Genomic DNA, 22,394 nt, shown 5'->3' on the forward strand with positions numbered 1-22,394 from the left:
GGTCAAACCAGTGCAGTGCTGTGTGCTTGGATGCTCTGTGGCATTTTAAACCTGGATTACATCAGTTCAAAGGTGCCTCCTCTAGCTATTGCATCCCCACCTCAGTTATATATGTACAACCATACGTACGTTGTACATATATATGCACAAGCCTGAAGGAGAGGCAGTAATATCTCACAACACCACCTTCTGTGTAGTTTTAAACTGAAAGCTATCGATTAGTGCATTGATTGCCTTTGATTAATGGGATCTTTATAATAACAATCAGTCAACATGAGCAAAACAACTTGTGAACCAAACATTTCTGGATGGAAGAGTCAGCAACTATGATCTGTACAGTCTGGTACAGATATTAAACATTGTTAACATTAATGTTAAACAAGTGTTTAACAGCAACTGAAGTTGGAAGGGGTGTTAGTTTAAAATCTAATCAGCTACCACAAGGCTTGAAGAAATCTCAAAAAAATTGCTTAGTCCAGACTCTGCTTGAGTGAGGGCCAGCTATACCTAATATCAGTCCTGACAGATGTTTGTCTAATCAGCTGTTAAATATCTCCCCAAGCAATCTATTGGTTGCAATATCTGACTTAAATCTTCCCTGCTGCTACATAAGGCTATTATTCCTAGTGCTATCTAACAGGCATATGGAGAACATATTATTCCCTTCCTCTTTGCAGCAGCCTCTTATAGTCTTGGGAAGTTTAATACCTCCTCCCCCTCCTCTGCTTTAAGCTAAAGAATCCAAATTTGTTCAATATTTCCTTTCAGACCATGTTTTCTAGAGCTCTCCTTATTTTCTCTGGTCTTCTGGACTCCTTCCAGTTGGGCTCTCTCCAACTCAAATACGTCTTTCTTGAAGTGCTGGACCATATTGCACTAAGCCATCATCTGTTGGGAAATCAGGAGAGTTTCCCCCTGCCTACATCCCTGCACAATCTTTTTCTTCACCTGAGCCAACCCTCAGCATAAAGCTCGTGGCCCACAATACCTTCCATTTCTTGTTACTCAGCCTGTTCTCCACAGCCCATTTGGGCAGCTGAGAGCAGCATATTGCACTTGTCCTTGCTGAATGGCTGCCTCTGCTAATCAGGTCACTTCTCCAATTTGGTGAATCAAAATTAAGTTGAAGATCTTAAAAGCGCTAGCGTGAAAATAGATGCAAACAAAACCTAAACCTGTAATTTCATGATGCAAAAAAAAATAAAAAGGACCTTAAAATATCCTTGCATAGAAGTCCTGTCTGCACTTATATACTCAAAACTATGCACTAAATAGATAGTATTCTTCATATTAAGATTACAGGAGCATAAAACTTCCCCTACATGAATCTCAGGACAGAGAGTACTCATTTAGGTGAACAATCTCTTTCTACTGGCATACAGATGACAGGAGGAACAAGGGACCAAAATTCAGGAACAGCCTTCTCCACAAAGTTCTGCTGAAATTTAAAAGCCTGTAAATATAAGGTGAAAGAAGGGATTCTGAATAATTTATCCTAGAGTAAGTGTCCACATTTGCAATGATTCAGAAATAGCTCGATCTGCAGTAACATGCCTCTGAATGAAATATCAAGAGAGATCTCATGCATCTAAATCTTTCATGGTAATTTCCATCCAGGAGGCTGTAAAACTGCATAGAAAATCTACACACAAAAACAATACCAAAATTCAGCTGCCCTTCCCCTTCCTCCCAATGCTCTTCTAAAGCTTCTCTCACACCAGACCTTGGTCAGGAATTAAAGAGAGGCAGTCAGAGGACAGACATAACCTGGTGTTTATCCACATTGGGAAGAAAGGAAGAAATGAGAAGTGAACATTCATTTGTTATTGTGCAGAAGGAGCTCAGGCCTGGATAAGAACACAGAGCTATTTCAGAGGTACACTTCTAGTCCTGCCTTCCACTGAGGACCTAATTTCCAACCTGAATGTTATTTTGATTCTCTCTAAGATCAAAGTACATCACTCCTGTTTATCTGATGATGCCTAAACTTGAAAAGCTATATAATATCCTTTTCTTTGAGTGAGTAAAAGCAAATCCCATGCCTGAGTTCCTAAAGGGACTCAAAGGGACAGGCAGCACTCAAAAGTTACTATCCAATATTAAACATATGGCTACATGTTATTTAGAAAGCTCATGCTCATGTCTTCATTTTCTCTGCCATCATAACATTTTTCAGTCATTTATCTGGGTGCCAAAATGGTACCAGGCAGTGTCACTTTTTGCATCTTTGTGTTTCTGTCAGCTTCTTTTCTGTTCATTTAGATCCTACACTTGTGCAGTGTGCGCACAATGCCCAGTGTAACTCAGCATAGAGAAAACTCTCTAGACCTGTGTAACCTGGTCTAGTGGAAGGTGTCTCTGCCCATGGCAGAAGGGTTGGAAATGGATGATATCTAACGTCCCTTTCAGCCCAAACCATTCCATGATACTGTGACAACAAACATGCACATTCTGGCCCACCAGAACCAACAATGTTTTGCAGTTTCCCATCCTCAGGTCACTTTACTACATGTTGAATTTTCCCCTGAGCCTGGGACAGCAGCCACCACACACCAGAGCCCTCACTCACACTCTGCCCTTGCCTCCCCTTCTCTGAACTCTTCATCATCTTTTCCCTCACTCGCAGTTTAAGGGTGACTATCAGGCTGCACACGTATTTTGGGAAGTATACAGAAAACACAAGCAGCTGGCCACAGTGTCTGCTGTGTGAGTCAAACTAAAAATTGTACATTGCAACTGAACAGTTTCCCATTTTATCAGAAACCTTATGAACACTGGGAAAGCCAACTAAGAGAGTCGCGACTGTAAAAAAAAACCTTGAAACTTATTTGATCAGGAACAAAAAAGACTAAAAACCGGAAAAAGAGGAAAAGTAACAGTCCATCCCTTGAGTTTTCCCAGCACTGGAAGAAGCTTTTTTTTCTCCTCAGACCATTTGCTGAACAGATGGGATCCTGGCAAGAAAACCCACCCCTGCGGGGTGATACTGCAGCCTACCTGTGTAAACCACTTTGCGCCTGACGGTCAGGTTGACATGGCCTTGTTTGGCTGCCTGCTGCATGAGCTGGACCACGAGCTGGTGAGATTTGCCCACCACAGGCGTCCCATCCACGCAGATCAGCTCATCTCCTGATCGCAGGCGGCCGTCGGCGTCAGCAGCACCCAGCGGTACAATGTGACCGATGTAAATCTGAGGAATTGGCACAGCAGGAGAGACAGCCATGAGAACCAGCTCAACAGCCAGCTGCAAGCAAGGGGCATTCCCAGTTAGACCTGATTTAGGAAGGACATGAAATTGTTGACAAATGTCTGCTGGTCAGGGAAGTTGTTTCTGTGAAAGCGGTGCTGTGTGAATACAGCAGGTTGTGAAATTGTAATAAATTGACATCTTGTTTCTTTAGGCAGTCCATTCACTCTAAGGACAGACAGCCTTGGGAAACTTCAACCAGACAGTGACCAGACAGGAAGATGGTTAATAGTACTGAGGGTCTTGTCAGGGAAGCTGAGATTGAGTTACCCTTTCAGTTGCCTGCAGGGTTTACAACCCTGCACCACATGCTTGTTCTCCAACTCAGTCTTGGTTTATCTTCAGTGAGTTCTGTGGAGTTACTCTAACACAAGATGAATTCCTGGTCTCTCTTCCCATAAATGAGCAAAATAATTTTGGCAGGGAAAAACATGGAAAGTCATGCTGCCGCTATCTAGCTGTGACCTGTGCGGCACAGGAAAGGATGACACCTCCCACAGGCACTGGATTTATGGTAAATAAATTAACTGAATTCAAGGAGGGAACTGAGCATCCTAAGATCTGAGAACCTGCCATGCTAAGATCAGAATACTTGCAAACATGACCAGGACATCCTGTCCTCAGTGTCCAAGGACCTATGTGTTTTTTCTTGGTTTATCATTAAAGTAGAAGAAGCCAAACCCATTTCAGTTATGGAGTTGTGGGGTTATTTTGGAGGGAGAGTGGGGAGATGCAGGATACATATATATATATATATATATCCCAGTAACTATTTTGCAGTGATTCTACAGGATAGTTGTGCACAGTTGTACATTCTACTGCTAGTTGTACATTCTACTGCTGTGTTTCTGAAAGATGCCACAAACTAAAACATGATACTCACAGGTTCTCCAGGCTCATTTCCACCTAGAATCCTAAATCCAAACCCGGTTTCCTTTCTCCATAGAAAGATATCCTGCTCTTGATAATCTGGAACTGAAGGGAAAGAAGAAAAACTATCATTTTTAATCAAAATACCACACGTTTTTACCCAAATCAGGACTACTCAGATGTACATAAAAGGATGTGCCATGCAATTTTAACCTTTACAAGAGATGGGCTTGGAGACCACCTCCTTTTTACATAAAAAAAGAGACATAACTATCAACATTTATAGTTTTAAATACTAAAGGATTATTACTTATATTACCATTAAAAGTTATGCAGTGGTTTCTACTTTCTAGGCATCTAATTGTGTCTTGCCCTTCATCACTATAATATTTCCTTCTGTCAATATTAGCATCATTACCCATTGCAAGAGTCTCTTCCAAACCAGCAATAAATAAATATGTACAGCAGAGAATTACTCTGCCAGAAACAATACAGCTGCCTCCTCTTACATGGGAGACAGAAGAGCCACTTGTTATGACTTCTACTATTTAATTAACTTTCCTAAGCATAGCTTGCTAGCTGTCAACCAACTCTGCTTTAAATAACTGTGGGACACATCCCCTGGTGTAAATCAGAAGGACTCCACTCAAAACAGTGCAGCTCTCCTGACTCTCACTTGCTCGTGTGCAGGCTCGGCAAAAGCACTGAAGAGATAAAACCAGCTGGAAACATAAAAAAGCCCAAGCTCACCTACTCATTAGTATGGAACACCAGCAAGGTTTTTACAATGAATATTACATACAGAGAAGTACTAACCTTGAAGCACTGTTGAACAGCAATGTTTTATATTAACTTACTCATGCTTGCTTTCATCCCTTTTTTAAAAATGCATAACTAATTGCTAACATTTTATCATATCAGAAGGCAACTTCAGGTTCATTTAATATTTATTGGATAGTATCTGTAGCATTGACTAATTTTGTAATGATCCCCTCCCAAAATTTATAATTACTGATAATAAAAAGCTGTTGCTTTGACAGTCAGCTGCCTATAACTTCAGCAAAGAAACCAAAGTATATTGTTCAGGAATCCAATTTAAAAAAGTGCCTCCTCAGACACAGGATGCAGCACATTTAATGACACATCATCTATGAAAACCTGTACCAGGTTGTTTTCCATTGGCATCAGTGAATGTCAGATTGGGCCTTAATTAGATTTCACACTGTCTGTGCTTATTCTGCAAAAATTTGGGTCTGCTCTGGTGCTTGTCAGACTTTTGGTTACCTCTGAAGGTTTCTCTTCAATGAATTAAAATATAACACGAATTAAAGAACTGGGAATACAAAAAATTAAACGAATAGGTGAATGGTAAGCTACAGATGTCTGCTTTGACATTTTCATTTAAGCTGGCTTTACAGATAATATTTTTACATTCTAATTACCTGCAATTATAAGCCAAGCTTAACACCCGTGCCCTCACTGAATTAGAGGCTGATTTTTGTCCAGACACAATTACAGAGCGCTCGGGTGATGAGCACGCCGGGTGCCTGTGTGCCTCATCTCCTCTGGCTGAAGGCAGCTCGCCACGCACAGACGTGCGGCACAACAGCATCCAGACAATGAATTAATTGCTGTTTGTCACTGCCTTCAGCAAGGCGAGCGTGACAAGCAGACACAGTCAGGAGCGTCTCTCAGCCCTTTGCAGGCTGTTTTGGCACAGACTGGCCCCAAACAATTAATAGTGTGTGTTGGATCTGTCAGAGGTAAAGTGGCTGCTGCAGAGAGCTCCGGCGTGGGCCTGTGTCCGAGGCATTCTCTCAGCACCTTCCCATTTGTCACCCCTCCAGTCCCACTGAGCAATGCCTTATGGCTCTGGTTTGGGTCCCAGCTACACAATTAATGCTGCTGAGGGGAACAGCAGGCCTGGCTAGACCAGCCATGTCAGACCAAAGCTACAAAAAAAGACAAGTCTGCCCCCAAAGAAACCGGTTCTTTCACACAGCGCTCCTCCCACTGGAAGGATTTCAGTGAGGTGGAACACAGATACAACAGACATACAGACAACACACCTTTTCACAGAATGAGTACAAAGCTCCTTTTACCACTTACTGCAGCAGCTCTGCAGAGCAGTGATTCACTGGCACAGCCCAGAACACCCATCCACCCCCAAGCTTCAGAAGTGAGACCCTCTGGGGTTCCATACCAGAGAATTATTTTACGTTGTCCCATTATTCAGTTGCATTTCTGAGGAGCCACTTTCCTTACTCAATGGGAACATGGTGCTGCTGAAACTTTGTTGAAAATGAATGAAAAATGGCCTCTAGGAGTCATTTATTGCAACCCTGCACCGTGGCTGATCTCAAGCATGTCTGATTCTGACAAAACACGTATGCAGCCCAAATGGGTAAAATTTAACAGCAGCAAAATTTAATCTGCTTGTCCCAAATTAAACCAGACTATTTGGAGAGCAGTGCAAAAGTGGTAAGAAGAGTTCTGTGAATGTCAGGACAGGTGGGTGATGCAGCCCCATTGATGAGCCACGTGGGCAAACACATGAAAGAAACAGGAACATGATACACCCACCCTCGACCACCTACACCATCCAGCCAGGACAGCAAAGCCAGGCTTTGCCCCTGGCTGGCTAAACCTGGCATATGGCCCTGCCAGACTCCCTTGGTGATGAAGAGCCCCCTGCCACAGAGCAGCAATGACACCAGAACAAGACAACACAAGACACAGATACATTCTCAGCACAGTCTTACATTCTCCGAAACTCGTGGAATTGATTTCTCTCTCTCTCTCACCCTTGCTCAGTCCAGTTGCAGGTGAAGGTGACATAGCTGTAATATTAATTTTACAGTTTTGCAAGCTTAATGTATCTGCTTTCTTGTTAGTTCATTTAATTAATTGTGACTTTATGGGTCGTGTTAGGCTTGCATGCACAATTTGTTAAGGTTATAGCAACTATGGATTATGACACAATAAGTTTCACATCTCTGTGCACGTGTAGATATAAAATACACACACATATGAATTTACACATTTATGCACATGCATGCAGGTACATTTGAAAAAACCTTTTCTCTCCTTAGAGGAAAAATTTCTGTGAAAACACCTTAAACATACTTTTCTACAAGAAACTTTTCAACTTCATGAGATGAGTTAGTTTTCCAAATAGAAATATCTTTGCCAAATGTCAAAAGAAATTCTAAATATGTGGTGATGAATAATGAACACCATTCTTAATTACAGATATTTTAATCAAACTTTACTATGCAAACTTTAACATGCTATATAAAATAAAAATCTGCCTAGTGTGACATCAATTTCAACATAAGATGGATTCAAGAATGATCAGTGTGAGCTTGCTTTAGTCACTGTCTCATTTGAGGCAGCAGCACTTTCAGTGACTCAGAGCTTGGCAAGGCAAAAAATGTTTAAGGCCCAGATTCAGCAAAGTATATGAGGACAAGTCTGAAACCAGGAGTGGACAGTCTCACTGAAGCTGATGGAGAGTTCTAGAGCTGAAAACACCTGCAATTTACCCACAGATCTCATAAGGCTCCATATCTGCAAGAAATTAATTTTCTAAACTACCCACTACAGGAGAATTCAAATTTCTTTTGTCTTTTCCCTTTAACCAGCCCGTTTGTGGTGTCATGGAAAGCTTTTGAAAGATGGATTTGGGAGGAGCTCTTGGGAAAATGAACAAGCTCACATGAGTACCACGGTCCCTTTCGGCAACACATTCTCCAAGGGCACAGATATATCTGTGTGGCCAAGAGCATCACTGCAACTGTTTGTCTACTGTTAATATAATAAAATGACATAACCCTGCCAAAAGGCTTTTACTAAACTTCATCTTTCAACTCAGTCTGATCAGAAGGTGGCTGAAATACTCTCTGAAATACTCTGAAATTTATGAGTGTATTCTTCTTCTCTATTTTAAGGGAAAATTATCTAATGTTTGTGCCATTGTGCAAATATTTTTAGTTCTATGTAACTGCTGATGAGCCAACACACTAGGGTCAAGACTTGTTTGTATTGTTTTAATTAGATTTGGGGAGAGAAAAATCCTCCCAAACAAATTGTGTGCCTGAAAATAAAATTCAAATATTAATGATAACTTCGAATATTTTAAAAGCTTTAAAAATTCTCTATCGTGTTCTGCTTTACTTTTAATTAAATGCTTAAGCCCTTCAAAGGGATTCATTAACACATCTGCAATTCAGATTAATTCATTTTGTCACTGCTGTTTTGACAGATGGCCATATGTAGGATACAGTATTTTGCAAAGCAATCAGGCCACATGAGAAAAATTTGACAACAGATTGTGTTAATCTTTAAGGAAGTTTAATAATACATTGAAAAGTAAAAAGCATATTATAAAAATATATTTCAATAAAACAGTGTGAGGTTTCTGAATTGTGGCTCTCTGCTAAGCCACTCAATTGCTGTTTCTGTCTCTGAGTGCTCTTCAAGTGTGTCATTCCTGGATCTTGGAACTGCTTCAGCTTTCAAACCTTAAGGGTTTGTCCTTCCCTCTGATTCATGTACACAACTCCCACGAGCAGCAATGAGTTACCCATAACGAGGAGCTCAGGCAGCTGAAGCTCAGCACCAGCAAAGAGTGCATTTGTTACCACCACCAAATGCTCTGTTTTCACATTCCCACAAAGCTGGCTATTCTCAAACATCTTAATCCAGCAAAGACTGGTCACTCTGGGCCAGACTGCAGCACAGCACATCTGAGCTCAGCCTTAGCCTTAAAGCATGCCTTTGGGTTTACAGCTTGGAAATAAGCTTCCTTGGACCCCAGCCCAAACACTCAGCACCTTGCAGGGCTGATCCCTTCACCCCAGGGAGCTCCACATGGAGGAACTTTAACCCACATTTGTGGAATAAATTGCAGCTCTAATCTGCTTCCCCTCAGCCAGAGTCCAGAAACAGTGATGGAGCCTTTCCTTAGCTTTGCATTAGTAATTCTAGCTTAATTTTTGTTCGTTTTTTTCTTCCCCTAAACAAGCAACGTCTGTGGCTCTCCCCTGCAGAACTGGAGCACTTTCTGATATTAAGATGTATTAGGTAAATCATAAAAACACATGCTTTTACCCAATTATGGGTTAGCTGGTCCTTTTCAACCTAATTGTTCTCTACCAATGTCTTCAGTGAGACAGGTCACATAAGGCAAATACAGTCTTTTTGAATGAAATACTGATCCAAAGACAACTCAAGTAGAGGAGGAACGAATTTTAGAAATTCTGAATTATTAAAATGTTGTCTTTGCTTTCTGTGTCTACATTGTTATTATTAATGTAAGTAACAGGGGATGCATTCCCAGAGAAAAAGGCAGCAGGTATTCATTACAGATTCAGTTCTTCTTAGAAATATCTTGGAGAAGAGGAATTCATATACTGAATAAAACCTCTTTACAATATTATTTTTAGATGAAAAAAAAATCTGTCTGGGCTGGAGCTAATGAATTCATCTTCTTGTGTCAACTGCACTTGAAAAATTGCACTACGCTCTTTTTATGCTCAACAATTTCAAAAATGGGACAAAATAAAACACTTAAGATGATCTAACACTCTAAAATTCTGTCCTTTTTAAATTCATCACATACTTCAACACAAAGGCTTGTTTCTGTTTTTCAGTCCACTTGTTGAGGACTCAAAACCCTGAAGAATATCCTATAACCCTTTTCCAGGCTTTTTAAGGCCAGCAATTACCAGAGGGCAAGGCCTGAGTGGCAGAAGAGCTGTGCTGGGGCTCCTCAAGCGGAGCCTTGCAGAGCCCCCCAAATTCCCTGGTGACTGCATGTGTCACCCACCCTCAGCCCTGGCACTAGGGTGACATCCTCCTGCTGTGCATAAGATTTTCACTTAGTTCTGCCCACACCTCCATCAGAAGGCTGCAGAGAGAGAGTCACACCCAGCACCCAAAGCTGTCACTGGAGATGACAGTCCCAAAGCCCGAGGGAATGGGTGAAGTAAAGGAGAAAGAGAAGATATGACTGTTTCCCCACCAGCCAAAGGTGGCACCAGAGTTAAATCCAACTGGAGCTGGGTAAAAACGTGAAGAAGAGCACAGGTGGAGCTGACAGACAGCAGAGCTGGAGTCCCCAGGGAATGGTTCCTCCCATCACACACTCTGATGCTCAGTGTCAGCAGAGGTCCCTGCAGATAACCTGAGAGCCACGCTTGGGAAAAACTGGGAATGAGTCTCAAAGGGATGATTCAGGTTCCTAAGAAAGGCAAAGAAACACAGGGCTTCACCCCAAGCCCCCAGGGCAGCAGAGCCAAGTTTCAGCTGTAAACCACCAGACTTATGAGACTGGTGATAAATAAGGGCTTGGTGAGGCAAGGAGGAGCTGACCACTGACCTCAAAACCACCAGTCATGCTCTGGGATCAGACCGCAAAAGTAGGAAAAGCACATCCAACTCAATTTTTCACTTATCTTTCCTGCTTTTCTTCACATTTCATTACCCACAGCAAAGCCATGTCACTAGCTAAGAGTGCAGGTTAATCCTCAGGGAATTTGTTTCACTCCAGCTTAGGGTTGGAAATTCACAGGCTCTTGGAAACCTCTAATGGTTTAAAAGGAGATATGACCATATCACATTTCCACCATTCTCAAAAGAACCCCTAACTATGAAACCAAGAAATCTCAGAAAAACACCTTGAAAGGGAACAGCAATGGGATGAAAAGGTCATAGAAAAGCACCAATGTTCAAAGAGGTTTTATCTGGTAGAAGAGGCAAGAGAACAAGGACTGAAGCGGGAGAAGAGGATCAGCCCCACTACAGAGATGCTGGACTATGGAAAGGTGAGGCAGGGAAGCTGAAGGGGTGTAGCAGATCCCAGTCTAGCAACAGGCCCAAGCAGCGAGGACTGTGGCACAGGAAAAGAAGGGATGTGGGAAGCCAGCAGGTCAACAGACTGTGAAAAGGCCTCTGGAAGGGCTCTAGCCCCAGCCAAGGACAAAACCTCTACAGGATAACTGCAGCCATCGAGGAAAGAGGGAGGATTTAGCACATGGTGCTGAAGGTGCCACAGAAGGGCGACTGCCTGTGCACTTCAGGCTTTCTCCAGCTCAGTCTTGGGTCTTATCAGAGAAGACAGGCAGGAGTTAAGGCTGCTAAGCTGATACTAATGACTAATTAGTATGAGTTAAAGAGTTAATTAGAAATTAGCTAAGTAGCTGCAGGGGGTCAGAGGCAATGGCAGCGCAGTGCCAGCAGGAAGCACGCGGGCTGCAGGAAGGCCAGTGCCATGGGACACTTGTCCACCCAGGCAGGAGAAGGAGGAGCTCTGCCCACAGCTCTGCAGGGCTCAGCAGCCACTGTCCCTCAGCTCTCACCCCTTTCTCCTATTTCCATGAGCTGCACACACAAGTTCTGTCACTGCACTCTGCAGATCAGCGTGCCCCGGAGCCCACAGGGTCAGTACGCCCAATCCCCAGGAAAGGATGGGAAAGGAGGCAGAGCACAAAAGCAGAGACACCTACAAACTGCATTGCTGAGACATTCAATCCAAAGAGATGCATCTTCAGCCAAGAAACTGTGACTCATGATTTAATTTTCCCAGGATATAAGACTTCAAAGTGATTCATTTCGTCAGTGAGAAAAAGTCCTACCATTTTTCATTCTGAGGTAAAGGTTAATTTCTTACTGGTTTTACCAATTTCCAGTTAGACAATGAAATCAAACAGCGGGTAGTACTCTCAGAGCACTAAGATTTTGAAACTCCCTTTTCTCTAACTGAAGTAACTACTGCCTTTCAAAATGAACCTAACACTGTAACTCTTTAAGAAGCTTTTACAGATTTGATCATCTTCAGCAGTGCAATTAAAGCAAAGCCAATTTGTTTATTTTGTTTCCTGAGAAGAAACTGATTGAAACCACATTTATGGTCTTGGAACAGAGTCAAAACCCTGTTGAATTATTAGCCAAGTGTGCAGATTATTAATTGCCATAAAAGCCACTTACAATATGCATTTAATATCTGTATTGTTAAAGTGTCCACTCTGGTCAAAGTAAAATGGCTCAGCTGGATTTTCTCCTCCCCAGAGTGAGGCTGAAAAGCATCTGATATAAATTTCAGCACACTAAATACTTCCCCTCCTTACTGAAATTCCTATGCATATCAGATAATGAGTCTTAACCTCAAAAAAGAGGTTAGGATTTGGATAACAAAATTGAAAAAACTCTCCTCCAGCCTAATTTAAAAGCACAATAAAAACATAGGGGAAAAGACGGCCTTTAATTTTAAAGAGATTTTTCATATTAATCTTTGATCTAAGAGAGATGATCCTTAGATGATTCCTAGAGATGATCTAAACCCAATCCTCATGAGACAGCAAACTACATCTCTACCAAGTGGATCCCACCGACAGACACCAAACCAACCAGCAGAATCCCCACACTTCCAGCAGCAACCAAAACCATCCATTTCTTCGCAAAGAAAACACCCAGGCAGCAGCTGCCGGAGCCGTAGCCTTAGCAACTACACCTGCTTCATACTCACGTCGGCTTTCATACATGCTCCTGGACTGGGCCCAGATTTTGAATGGATCTGGCTTTTTCTGGCCAGCAGTGTCAGGCTGGTCGGCGGCCGGCGCCTCGGGGGCGGCGAAGTCGGGCAGCACCTGGGTGCTGTGCGCGGGGGACGCCGTGTGCCCGCTGCGGTGGCTCGAGACGCTCTGCTGGGAACTGTTTTGGCTGTCTTTCCTTTCAAGTGGTTGCTGTAAGGAAGAGAGCGAGTGGAAAGGGAGAGAACAGACGGTTATTGGTCGCTGAGTGGGTGTTTTCCCATCAATTTTTCTCCCTTCTTTGATCAGGCTTTTCTGCATGCACATAAGTAAATATATAAGTCACAGTTTTGCTGCTACCCAGTTAGTGCTGGGTACAGCTGAATCCCCCGGTGACAGATTCTGATAGGCAGACTGACAGAAAGAGATATACAAAACAAAGTAATTCATCATTAGAAAAAAAAGAGCATTTTTCCATCTCACACATAAGACAGAGCTAAATCTCATAATAGGTTACTAGTTTCAGTGCATTTATTTTTTCCTGAATTAAGGAAGAAAATTTCAACAACCTCCTATTCAGATAACATTTGAGTCTAACTGGAGTCGGAAAGAAAATGGAAGAACTACCAGATTTCACTGTAAAAACTCAGACTGTCCCTATGAAACAGATTCAAGCACAGCCCTTACTATGCAAGATCACTTTTTCTCCCCACGTAACAAGTCTGTGGACATCTGAGTACCCCTTTAATGTCTCTGCTCCCCAGAGCATCCAAGGGACTTCTGCAGACCTTAACAAATGTGAAAATGTCTACTTGAAGTTTGATGTGTTTTAATTAAATATATTAAAACAGGAAAAAACACATCCATCTAAACTCAGGGCTTATTCCAAAGTAGCGTGTCAAGAGTTCTGACTGCTTACTATTTAGCTAAGCAAGGTATATAGCTCTTAACTCAAATTCACAACTGTGTGCTCAAATGAAGCACAAGTCACATTTGCATTGCCAGGATTTGTACTAGTCAATATGCAGCAAAATCCTCAACAAGAGCTCCCCACACTGTGCAGCAAATGCTTTTTAATGCTCTTTTGAGATGAACCTTGGATTGCCACCAAGGCTGAGTGCAATCTCCCACCTGCTCTGGAACAGGCAACTGTGCTCCCAGGGCTGCTGTGACACAGAGGGTGGTCAGAAAAACAGCATCCCCCAGGTTGTTTATCCAACACCCACCGTTTCCCAGCTAAAAGGGGTCAGCTACAAACACCAACAAACCTCAGGCGGGAATTTAAGCCTCCTGCTGGCAGAGGGTAACTGAAAACAGGGCAACAGGAATCTGTGCTTTCAGATACTTCTCTCTAGGAACCCAAGCTGGGGTAGGGAGAGAAGCCAGCAGCAGACATAGACTGGATCAGCATGGGGGGGGCTCACTGGCCACAGGTCTGGGCACCCCTTGGCTCACTCTGAACATGACACCCCAGGCAGCCAACGCTCCATCACAGAACAGCTGAATTAACTACAGAGGAGAAAGTAACCATACAAAGAGCCCTCTTTTAAAGCCTTAAAAAAAACCCCAAAACCCCAGGTAAAATTATTGTGAGGTTGCACATTCTTCAGGTTTACACTGAGAAAAAGATCCCAGCTTCAACAGCCCAAATAATGTTGACCTTTCAGCCCAGCATTTGAGTTGTTGATCCACCACCAGCATCCTTTAAAGGGTATCTCGATTGACTAGAATGTGAAATTGCCTCTGTTCTTTAAAGCAATTTTGAACAAAGCTTACCTGCTGTGATTACTCATCTGCAGACTTTCAAATACAAATATCTAAACCAATTTCCAACATTTTTAGCTTTTTAAGTGGTAAATGAAGCTAATTCACATGCAGCCCTTCAATTTTTAATGAAACCATTTTAAAACAGCTATGCTGGGGATAATCAACTTTAAAAAAAAAGATACATCTCTCTGTCTAGCCATCTGGATTGGTTTGTTTGGCCAAACTACTAAAATAACTACAAGAATCCTGTGAAACTTCAGGCCAATCTCACTGGAAATAGCTGGTTACAGAATGTGGAGGACAGGGACTAAAATGTGAAGCTTTATTGAGCCCTTAGGGAAATAATGAGAACTCTCTGAAAGCTTTCTGATTTAAAAAGAAACAAAGTTTGAACTTCAAGAAGTGCTCTCACTTTGTGATAGAAAAGGTTTACATTTTGAACAAACTGTGAATTCTGTTTTGTATTTGGATTGCAAATGGAAGTGTCAGCACATCTCAAGCAAAACTACCTCTAGTTAAACTAGAGTAGCAATTGCAAAAATAGGTATTTTTCAAGAAATAGGTGATAACCTCTTTAGTGGGACTGGTGGTTTTCCAAAAAAGAACTCCTTCAAAAAGCCTGAAACATCTCTATTTAGGAGTGGGGACCAGAGCAAGGGCAACATAACCATGGTAATAAGGAATGGATGTAATTAAATTAATCCAAGACAACATTTATTGACTTTCATATCACCAGAGGAGGCCAAAAAGGTTTGGGGCCAAACAACTTTGCACATGTTGCAGCAGCTTCAGCACCTTATAGCCATGAGGAATTGCAGGGGTCTGACCATCCTGGTCTTTGCCATGGGCACTGCTCAGATGAAGTTTGTGTCTTGGTAAACAAAAAGCAGAGGTTTCCCAAGAGGGATGAGCTGACCAAATGCCAATGAAAGGATGGCTTGTCCATCTCCTGCCTTGTGCTCAGCTTCAGGTGCAAACCTGCTGGGTCTGAATCTTACTGTCCAGCTTGCTCAGTTCACACACAGTTCCCTTCTGCTCAGGAAAGGAGCAGATGAGCTCAGGGTCTGGCTGGTGCCAGAGCAGGAGGTTCTGAGCTCACCCTGGGGTGCTGATCATGGTTTTCATATCAGCTGAAATGTACTGACTTCTGCCAGGAGCTATGAAGAGTATGGGACACTGAACTACCTGAGCACCCTGATTCTTGAGAGATCTCCTCCAGAGCTGCTGATAAGCATCAGAGACTCACCATAAGGATCTTTACCAGAATGGCTAGAAATCAAGGCTATGGTGACTACCTTGAGTCCATTCAGGCTGACTGCACACTTATATACAGGTGATGAGATAAAATACTGATTCTGTTTTACAACCATGACAAAATAAATACATGTGAAGCTGGAGGTCCTCATGCCCTACCCAAACCCCTGGACTCTGAATGAAGAGGGATGTCTTGTGCAGACTCACTGTGGAACAAATTTCTCTTCCAAAATCAGGACATTGGCAGAGTCCCTGGTGCTGCTTATCCACCCAAAAATGTGGTAAATCTCTTGTCTGGGACTAGCTGTGCATAGGAATTGCATTTTTGATCACAAGTCAGCTATGCTGACAATGCACTTATTTAAATCCAAAAGAAAAACATCATATTTTTGGAAGAGCTTAGCATTTTATCCCCCCTGCAGTGATCCCATCTTCTGATGATCTAGATGCAGATTTTGTGCTGTAGAGCTTTTTGGAGAAGCTGGTCCTGGCAGTGACAGCAAACTGAGCTGGAAGTGGGAATCTTTGCCCCCTTGTGGAGTATTTTGATGCAAGCAACAAGGAAAAAAGAAGAAAAAAAAAGTTTGTGCTCATCCATGTTATACCAGGATAATTGCAGGGGAAAATGCTATACTAGAGAATTTTCACGCTTAAAATGTGTATCTCTAGATGTTCAATACAAAATATTATCCATTTTCAGGCAAAAAATAATCAATAGGAAATTAAACGAACAAAGGAGCAGCACAGAGAGCTGCTGGGAGCATGTCCTTGGTGAGGGGAAAGGGAATAAAGAACTTGGACATTTCCAGTCCCATGTATGGCTAAAAAGGGTTTTTTTACTAATTTAGCTCTTTCACCAAGGTTGAAAAAACTCTCCTTAAAACACAAGAAAAGCAAAGTCTGTCAGAAGATACATACAGACTGACAAATACAGCCCAGCAAAACTGAGCTGAAGGCAAGAAAACTTCCCAGGCTGTGTCAGAGCCCCAGCACCAACAAACCTCCCCACAGCTTTAACATCTCACCACAGCCAGGAGGTACCAACAGCCTGAAGCTGGCCTTTGGGGAATGCAGGGCTGGGGGCTGGGAACAGAAAATAGGATTTGTTTAAGGAATACCAGCCACTGGCAGTAAGTGGGGAATGTGTCTGGGCTTTGGCAATGAGATGAGGGAACGAGAGAGGGTTCATCTCCTGAGCAAGCAGAAGATGGACACCTGAGTCGTGACTTCCCCGATGCAGCAGAAGAAACAAAAAACAAGGACTAGCTAAGATCAAAGCCAACTGCTCCCAGCTCGATGTGTGCTGTCCTCTAACTGCAGCCTGTTTATTGTACAAGGAATGCTGGAAAAGGGAAATGTTGAGCAAAGGGCACGGGGGCAATGGGCAGCACGTTCCCCCAAGCCCCACAGCTGTGCTGTGCTGGGGACAGCCCCTGGCACATGGCTCTGATGGCAGCTCCCGTGCTCACCCCATCCCTGCCAGTGCAGCAGCAAACTGGGAGTCCCTGGGATCGAGGGCATCCCCGGGAAACACACGGGCACAGTTCAGAGAGGGGATCCCAGACAGGGACTGTGCCAGCAGGGCCGGACTGGCTTCTGCCTGTGATGAATGGGAATCCTCCTGGCCAGAAGGTCATGTTGGACTACCTGCTCCCTGCAGTGGAGCAGCAGCCCTTCAACAAACCAAGGGCAGCGTCAGACACCACCTCTTCCCTACCTCTGACTGCTGCCTTGGCCACACGAGCTCTGGGTTGGTGAAAATCCACCCTGGAGATGCCCCGAGGCATTTTGCCCCAGGTTTCCACGCTCGGTCCCTGCATGTCAGCGATGCCTGGGGAGGAAGGAGTGGCTGCAGCGGCTGAGCCCCTCTGGCTCTGCCCTCCGAGGAGTGGCCGCTCACGGCGCTGCAGTGAGTCCAACATCACTGCTAATTGCGCTGGTGATGACCCCTGGGCAGCCAGGGGAACAGGAGGCTCTGTTTTTTGGGAATCCTGCACTTCAGAGGCAACAGCACCACCTAGGACTGTAGGAAAAATCACTGGAGGAACCCTGAAAAGGCTTGGGAGAGGCACACGAAGGAATGCCAGCTTTCCCCAGGCTGACAGGCTCCTCAGAGCAAACAGCAGAGAGAAATCTGCTGTTGCACAGCTACACCTGTTTGTAAGCAGCCTCTTTGTTCACCAAGGCTGGATTATCCTGCCATGGATTTACATGCTGCTCAGATTTTCACTGTGCATAGCTGTCAGCCAGAGAGGTGCCTGACACAGCAGGATCCCGCTGTGCGTGTGGCAAAGTGGGAGCATCCACGCTTGGGGAAGACCGCGGCTGATGGATTAGGGCCGGTTTAATGACAGAAGTCATAGCCCAGATCGCGTGCAGCCAATCCTGCTCTGACCGGGGGAGAAAGTGGAGGCAGGGAACAGAAACGTGCCAGACACGTCTGTATTTTCCACACTGGCTTCTGGCTCAGCGAGGGCTGGAGCAGCCCCCGCGTGTGACAGCGCCGCGATCCGCGAGGAGCACACCCCGCACTTCTGCCTCCCAACATTAATGCGAGCTGACAATGGAAGAGGCCTGGGCTCACATGACTTTAATCAGCGCTGCCCTAAGCCATCAGAATCACATTAATTATTTCAGGGCTTTCTTTTTGGATGAGCAGAGAGCTTGTATTAAAAGCAAGAGCCTCCTGCTCAGCTGCCTCCTAAACCTTTTGCCCAGGTTTGCAGTGAGGCGGGCTGTGCCTGGCTGCAGGTTTTGGCACCACCAGGGACTGTTGGTGAAGTTTCACACCATCTTACAGCACGGCAGATACCTCACTTGCTTTGCTTCCCCAAAGCTCCTGGCAGAGAATTTTGTCTCTTCCCCACTCTCAACAGATAAGCGCAAACTTTCAGGATTTAGGTATTTCATTCCCTTTAAAAATAAAACATTGCCTTTTGTTGCATACAAATAGCAAATTAATTTCTTCCATAATATCATTCATGGAGCTTTAACGATACTTGAGATCACAGCTTCCGTGCTGCTAGCTGAGATGCTAAGATGTTTCCAGGTAACCGCTTTACATGGAAATACATTTGGGGGGGACAAGAAAATATTATTCTGTTGCTGCTTGCCTAAAAGATCTTCCTTCTAAGAGGAATCTTACACCTGCAGGACAATCCTGCTCAGTATGGAAATGCGTCCAGAGCAGCTGGAGCACTCGGACAGCTGGCTGTATTCCCTGGGAACTGTAACCATGCTCCGTTCATGCTTTGTCTCTCACGACAAGGTGCATGCTTTCCCATTCTGTTAATAATTCAGCCAAAGGTTCTCCAGAAAACTCACTGAGTTAATGGAAAAGGTAGGTGCCTATGAGCACCCGACAGGAATTGGTATATAGCAAGAAGGTGGAGCCTCCCATCTTTCCAAAAGGAAACAATAGCTTTTTTTTTTTTGTAAGTTAAACGATAGAGAAGCTCATCTGTCAGGGAAGCGGATTTGTAAACCTGAGGCTTTATTTGCAAACAAGTCCCCCTTCCATACTGCATCCTCCTCTCATCTCCCCATGCAGGAGGAGCTGTGCAAGGTAATCATGGTTGCAATAGAAAGACAACTTAAAACAATCGAGACCCAGAAAGCAAAGAAGCCAAACTCATGCTTTTTTTCCTTCAAAGCAGACAAACAGACAGAAATAGTAGCTGAAAAGTGCTTACCGACTTTGGGCTCTTCTTTGGGACTGGCAGTCCTGAAAAATGGCAACAAGGGAAAAATAAACATTAGCATTAAGCGTTACCTTCCCTTAAAGAAAAAAAAAAATCCCTAGGTGTATGATCCGAAGGTAGCCATCTGCAGAGTTATGTCAGCTCTCGCTCTGGCACCGGAGTTAGCAGTCTGTTCATATCGAATCAAAGCCCGGCGAGAGGCAGAGCCAGCGAGAGCCGGGGAAGCGGCAGCGGGGGGAGAGCTCTCTCTGCATTAGCTATGCTGCCTTGTGCTGCAGAGAGAAACCCACAGCCCTCAGCGCTGCCCAAACCCAGCGCCTGCCTGGGCAGAATCTCAAATGCTCCCCTGGATTACAGGAGGTTTAGCTCACAATTAAGCCGGGGCTCTTTCCTCTTGACGCGATCGCCTCGGTGGTTTTGATCGGACCAATCGCGGCGGCGCAGGGGAAACAGGTTGATTTTTTAAAAAGTATTTCTCTAGGAATTTTTTTTTTTTTTTTTGAACGGAAACTGTGCTTTGGGTTTGAGCTGAGAGGTGTGGGCTGGGCAAAGGAAAACAAAAGCATGAGGAAGAATATGCTTTTCTCCCTACAATTACGAATGTTACTGAAAAAACACAGGTTTTCCTTCCTGTCCATCCTAAGTGGAAATCTTTGAGATTTTATCTGTTAGGTACCATTTCAGAGAGCTGTGGCTTGAGAACAGCACTACCAGCGCCCTGACCCCTGGGGGGGATGCTAGGGAGCTTGGAGAAGCAGGGCTTACACAGATTGCAGGTGATGTAAAGGAACAAACACCGGGAGGGCACCAGGGAAGGTTTTTTCAAGGATAATTTTGCATTTTGAAGCAGCCTCTTACTCAGCCTGTGATGAGCAAGAGAACTCAAGTGATATTTCAATCAGCTACTTGTGCATAGAGCCTAGTCGCCAGCAGCAAAGGAGACACTTGCCTGGGGATTTACCTACAATGCAGGAAAAGCTCTTTCTTGGGGTCAAGACCTCCCTTTTCCCCCCGTTGTTGGAAGAGAGAGGAAACCTCCCATATTTTTTTTTTTCTCTGTGTGACACTCCAGAAACAAACATAAACCAAAACACAGATTACACTCCACATTAAGTGCTCAGTAATTCAGATGTTTGAAATCTGCTTTTGTCTTTAGGATGTGATTTATGTGGCATTTATGCCGCATTACGTTTTCTACTTTATGCATTTTGTTTATTCTAAACCCTATGCCCTCATATAACTTTTACACAGAGAATAAAACAAGCAGTGCGAGTGAATTACAAATCTGTCTAGGAAGATGCTTATTTTAAGGTAATTTGGGAGATGTTAGCGCTGAATAGGGAAGATCCACAATTAAAAATGATAATCAGAGCTCAATTTGCTGCTACTCTCAGACTGGGATGCATAGTGTAAGGAGTATTTTAAATGACATATTTTCAAGCTTTTGAGGAATATCTGTGCTCTGTGTGTCACTCTGATGCATTCCCAGCCAATAGCTGATACTCCTCCAGGCACTGATTGATTGAGGGACAACGAAACATCAAACTGTTTGAACTAAGCAATCGAGACTGCAGCTTCATTTTTGCTGATGGGGACTGTGTTTGTATAATACCCTTAAAGAGGAAAACACTTCATAACGTTCGTGGCAAATCACATTTTTAACAGGCATCATTTATCACAGAGATAAACACACAGATAGAGATTCTCCTCTCTCTCTCCCTCATTCCACATGCATGCATACACGTTTACTCTCCCTTTCCAAGAGATGATCTTTCCTACTAAATCAATACATGGAACACATCCCCGTGCATACACACCCTTAACAGACCAGCATGAGACAGAAAGGATTTAACAACATTTTAAATGTTCCCTCCAAAAAAATAAAGAGGAAATGCAGGTAAGCTGCTGGGTCAAATTGTATCAGAATTCAGTCTATTGCATCAAAAGTATTAAATGTTAAAATAAGTATGAACTACTGAACAAACCTTTCCTTCAAAGTTTGTCATTAATGTTGGCTGTTCTAACCCCAAAGAGATGGAAAACAGTTGAAAAATAAAGGAAAACACATCAAGGCTATTGTTTGGTGGGTCCTTCAGAGGCCAATGAATCTTACAGTGTCACTGCTCTGTGCCAGACTGCTGCAGAACAAGCAATAATTTACTTCTTACCAAAAAAGCGACTGCAGAACACAAATGTTAACAAATGTTGGTAGTTTTTCACGGGACAAGCTTATAGTCAGGGGAATAACCTGCCCGTACATTTTCCTGTGAAAATATTATTTATTCATCTAATTAGGGTCTCATTTTAGAACTCCAGTTCCTGGCACAGCAGGCCAAATGAGTAAATGATAGGTGTAATGGAGACTTTTCATGCTCAGATGATGGAATGGATACAGTATTTAACAGATGAACACCAAGTGCTTGAATAACCCCCGAATCCTGGGAGCTCCACCAGCAAGGAAATGCTGAGCTTTTCCAAAAAACTTCTGGTGAAAACATTTCCCAGGCCTGTGAATTCGGCCTCAGAATTCGATTAACATGGAATTGCATCACTGCTCATGCCATGCCTTGCTTGGAAGCTCATCCTCTTGGCTACCCTGTTCTCTCCTGAAGCCTCACTGCAACTTTTTCAGAGGTAAATGGGCCAAGCATAGACTGAACACCCCATCTGCATCTTTTTGGCACAATCCAGCTTTTTGGTGGTTCTATAAATGGCTTCACATCCCTGGCTAGGAGAAGCCAGAATAATAATAGTTTATACTGACATTGCAATATAATTTCCCTGTGATTTGATACCTATAGCATCTCTCACTAGTACCTGAAATGCATCTTCTGATTTTGGGGGGTTTTGGAGATACAGGTTAGAGAAGATGGAAGAGTCAAGCAATCACACAGGGCTGTTGTCACCACAGAGTTAACAATGTTTTAAAACAAACGAGCACATCTGGTAAACAATGTCAATATGACCTAAAACCCCTCCAATGGGCTCATTGTAGCTACTTACTAAATGTGCCTAGAATTAAAT

At 43.5% G+C, this 22,394-nt stretch overlaps 1 protein-coding gene across 26 annotated transcripts in view; it reads right to left on the reverse strand.

The window, feature by feature from the left end:
* Positions 1-22,394, reverse strand: part of MAGI1 (membrane associated guanylate kinase, WW and PDZ domain containing 1) — a 333,541-nt gene that overhangs the window by 18,701 nt on the left and 292,446 nt on the right. For 19 of the 26 annotated variants that reach the window (XM_030957038.1, XM_030957047.1, XM_030957060.1 and 16 more), the window contains 5 exons: positions 19,362-19,393; positions 12,645-12,861; positions 6,880-6,957; positions 4,131-4,222; positions 2,998-3,190 (listed from right to left, as the gene is read on the reverse strand). In XM_030957038.1, coding sequence (XP_030812898.1) covers positions 2,998-3,190; positions 4,131-4,222; positions 6,880-6,957; positions 12,645-12,861; positions 19,362-19,393 — 612 coding nt within the window. The remainder of the gene's footprint in view (positions 1-2,997; positions 3,191-4,130; positions 4,223-6,879; positions 6,958-12,644; positions 12,862-19,361; positions 19,394-22,394) is intronic. The other 7 variants (XM_030957051.1, XM_030957054.1, XM_030957052.1 and 4 more) reach the window with 1 other exon arrangement.

The sequence above is a fragment of the Camarhynchus parvulus genome, chromosome 12 (assembly GCF_901933205.1).
Source record: "Camarhynchus parvulus chromosome 12, STF_HiC, whole genome shotgun sequence".
NCBI classification, from domain to species: Eukaryota; Metazoa; Chordata; class Aves; order Passeriformes; family Thraupidae; genus Camarhynchus; species Camarhynchus parvulus.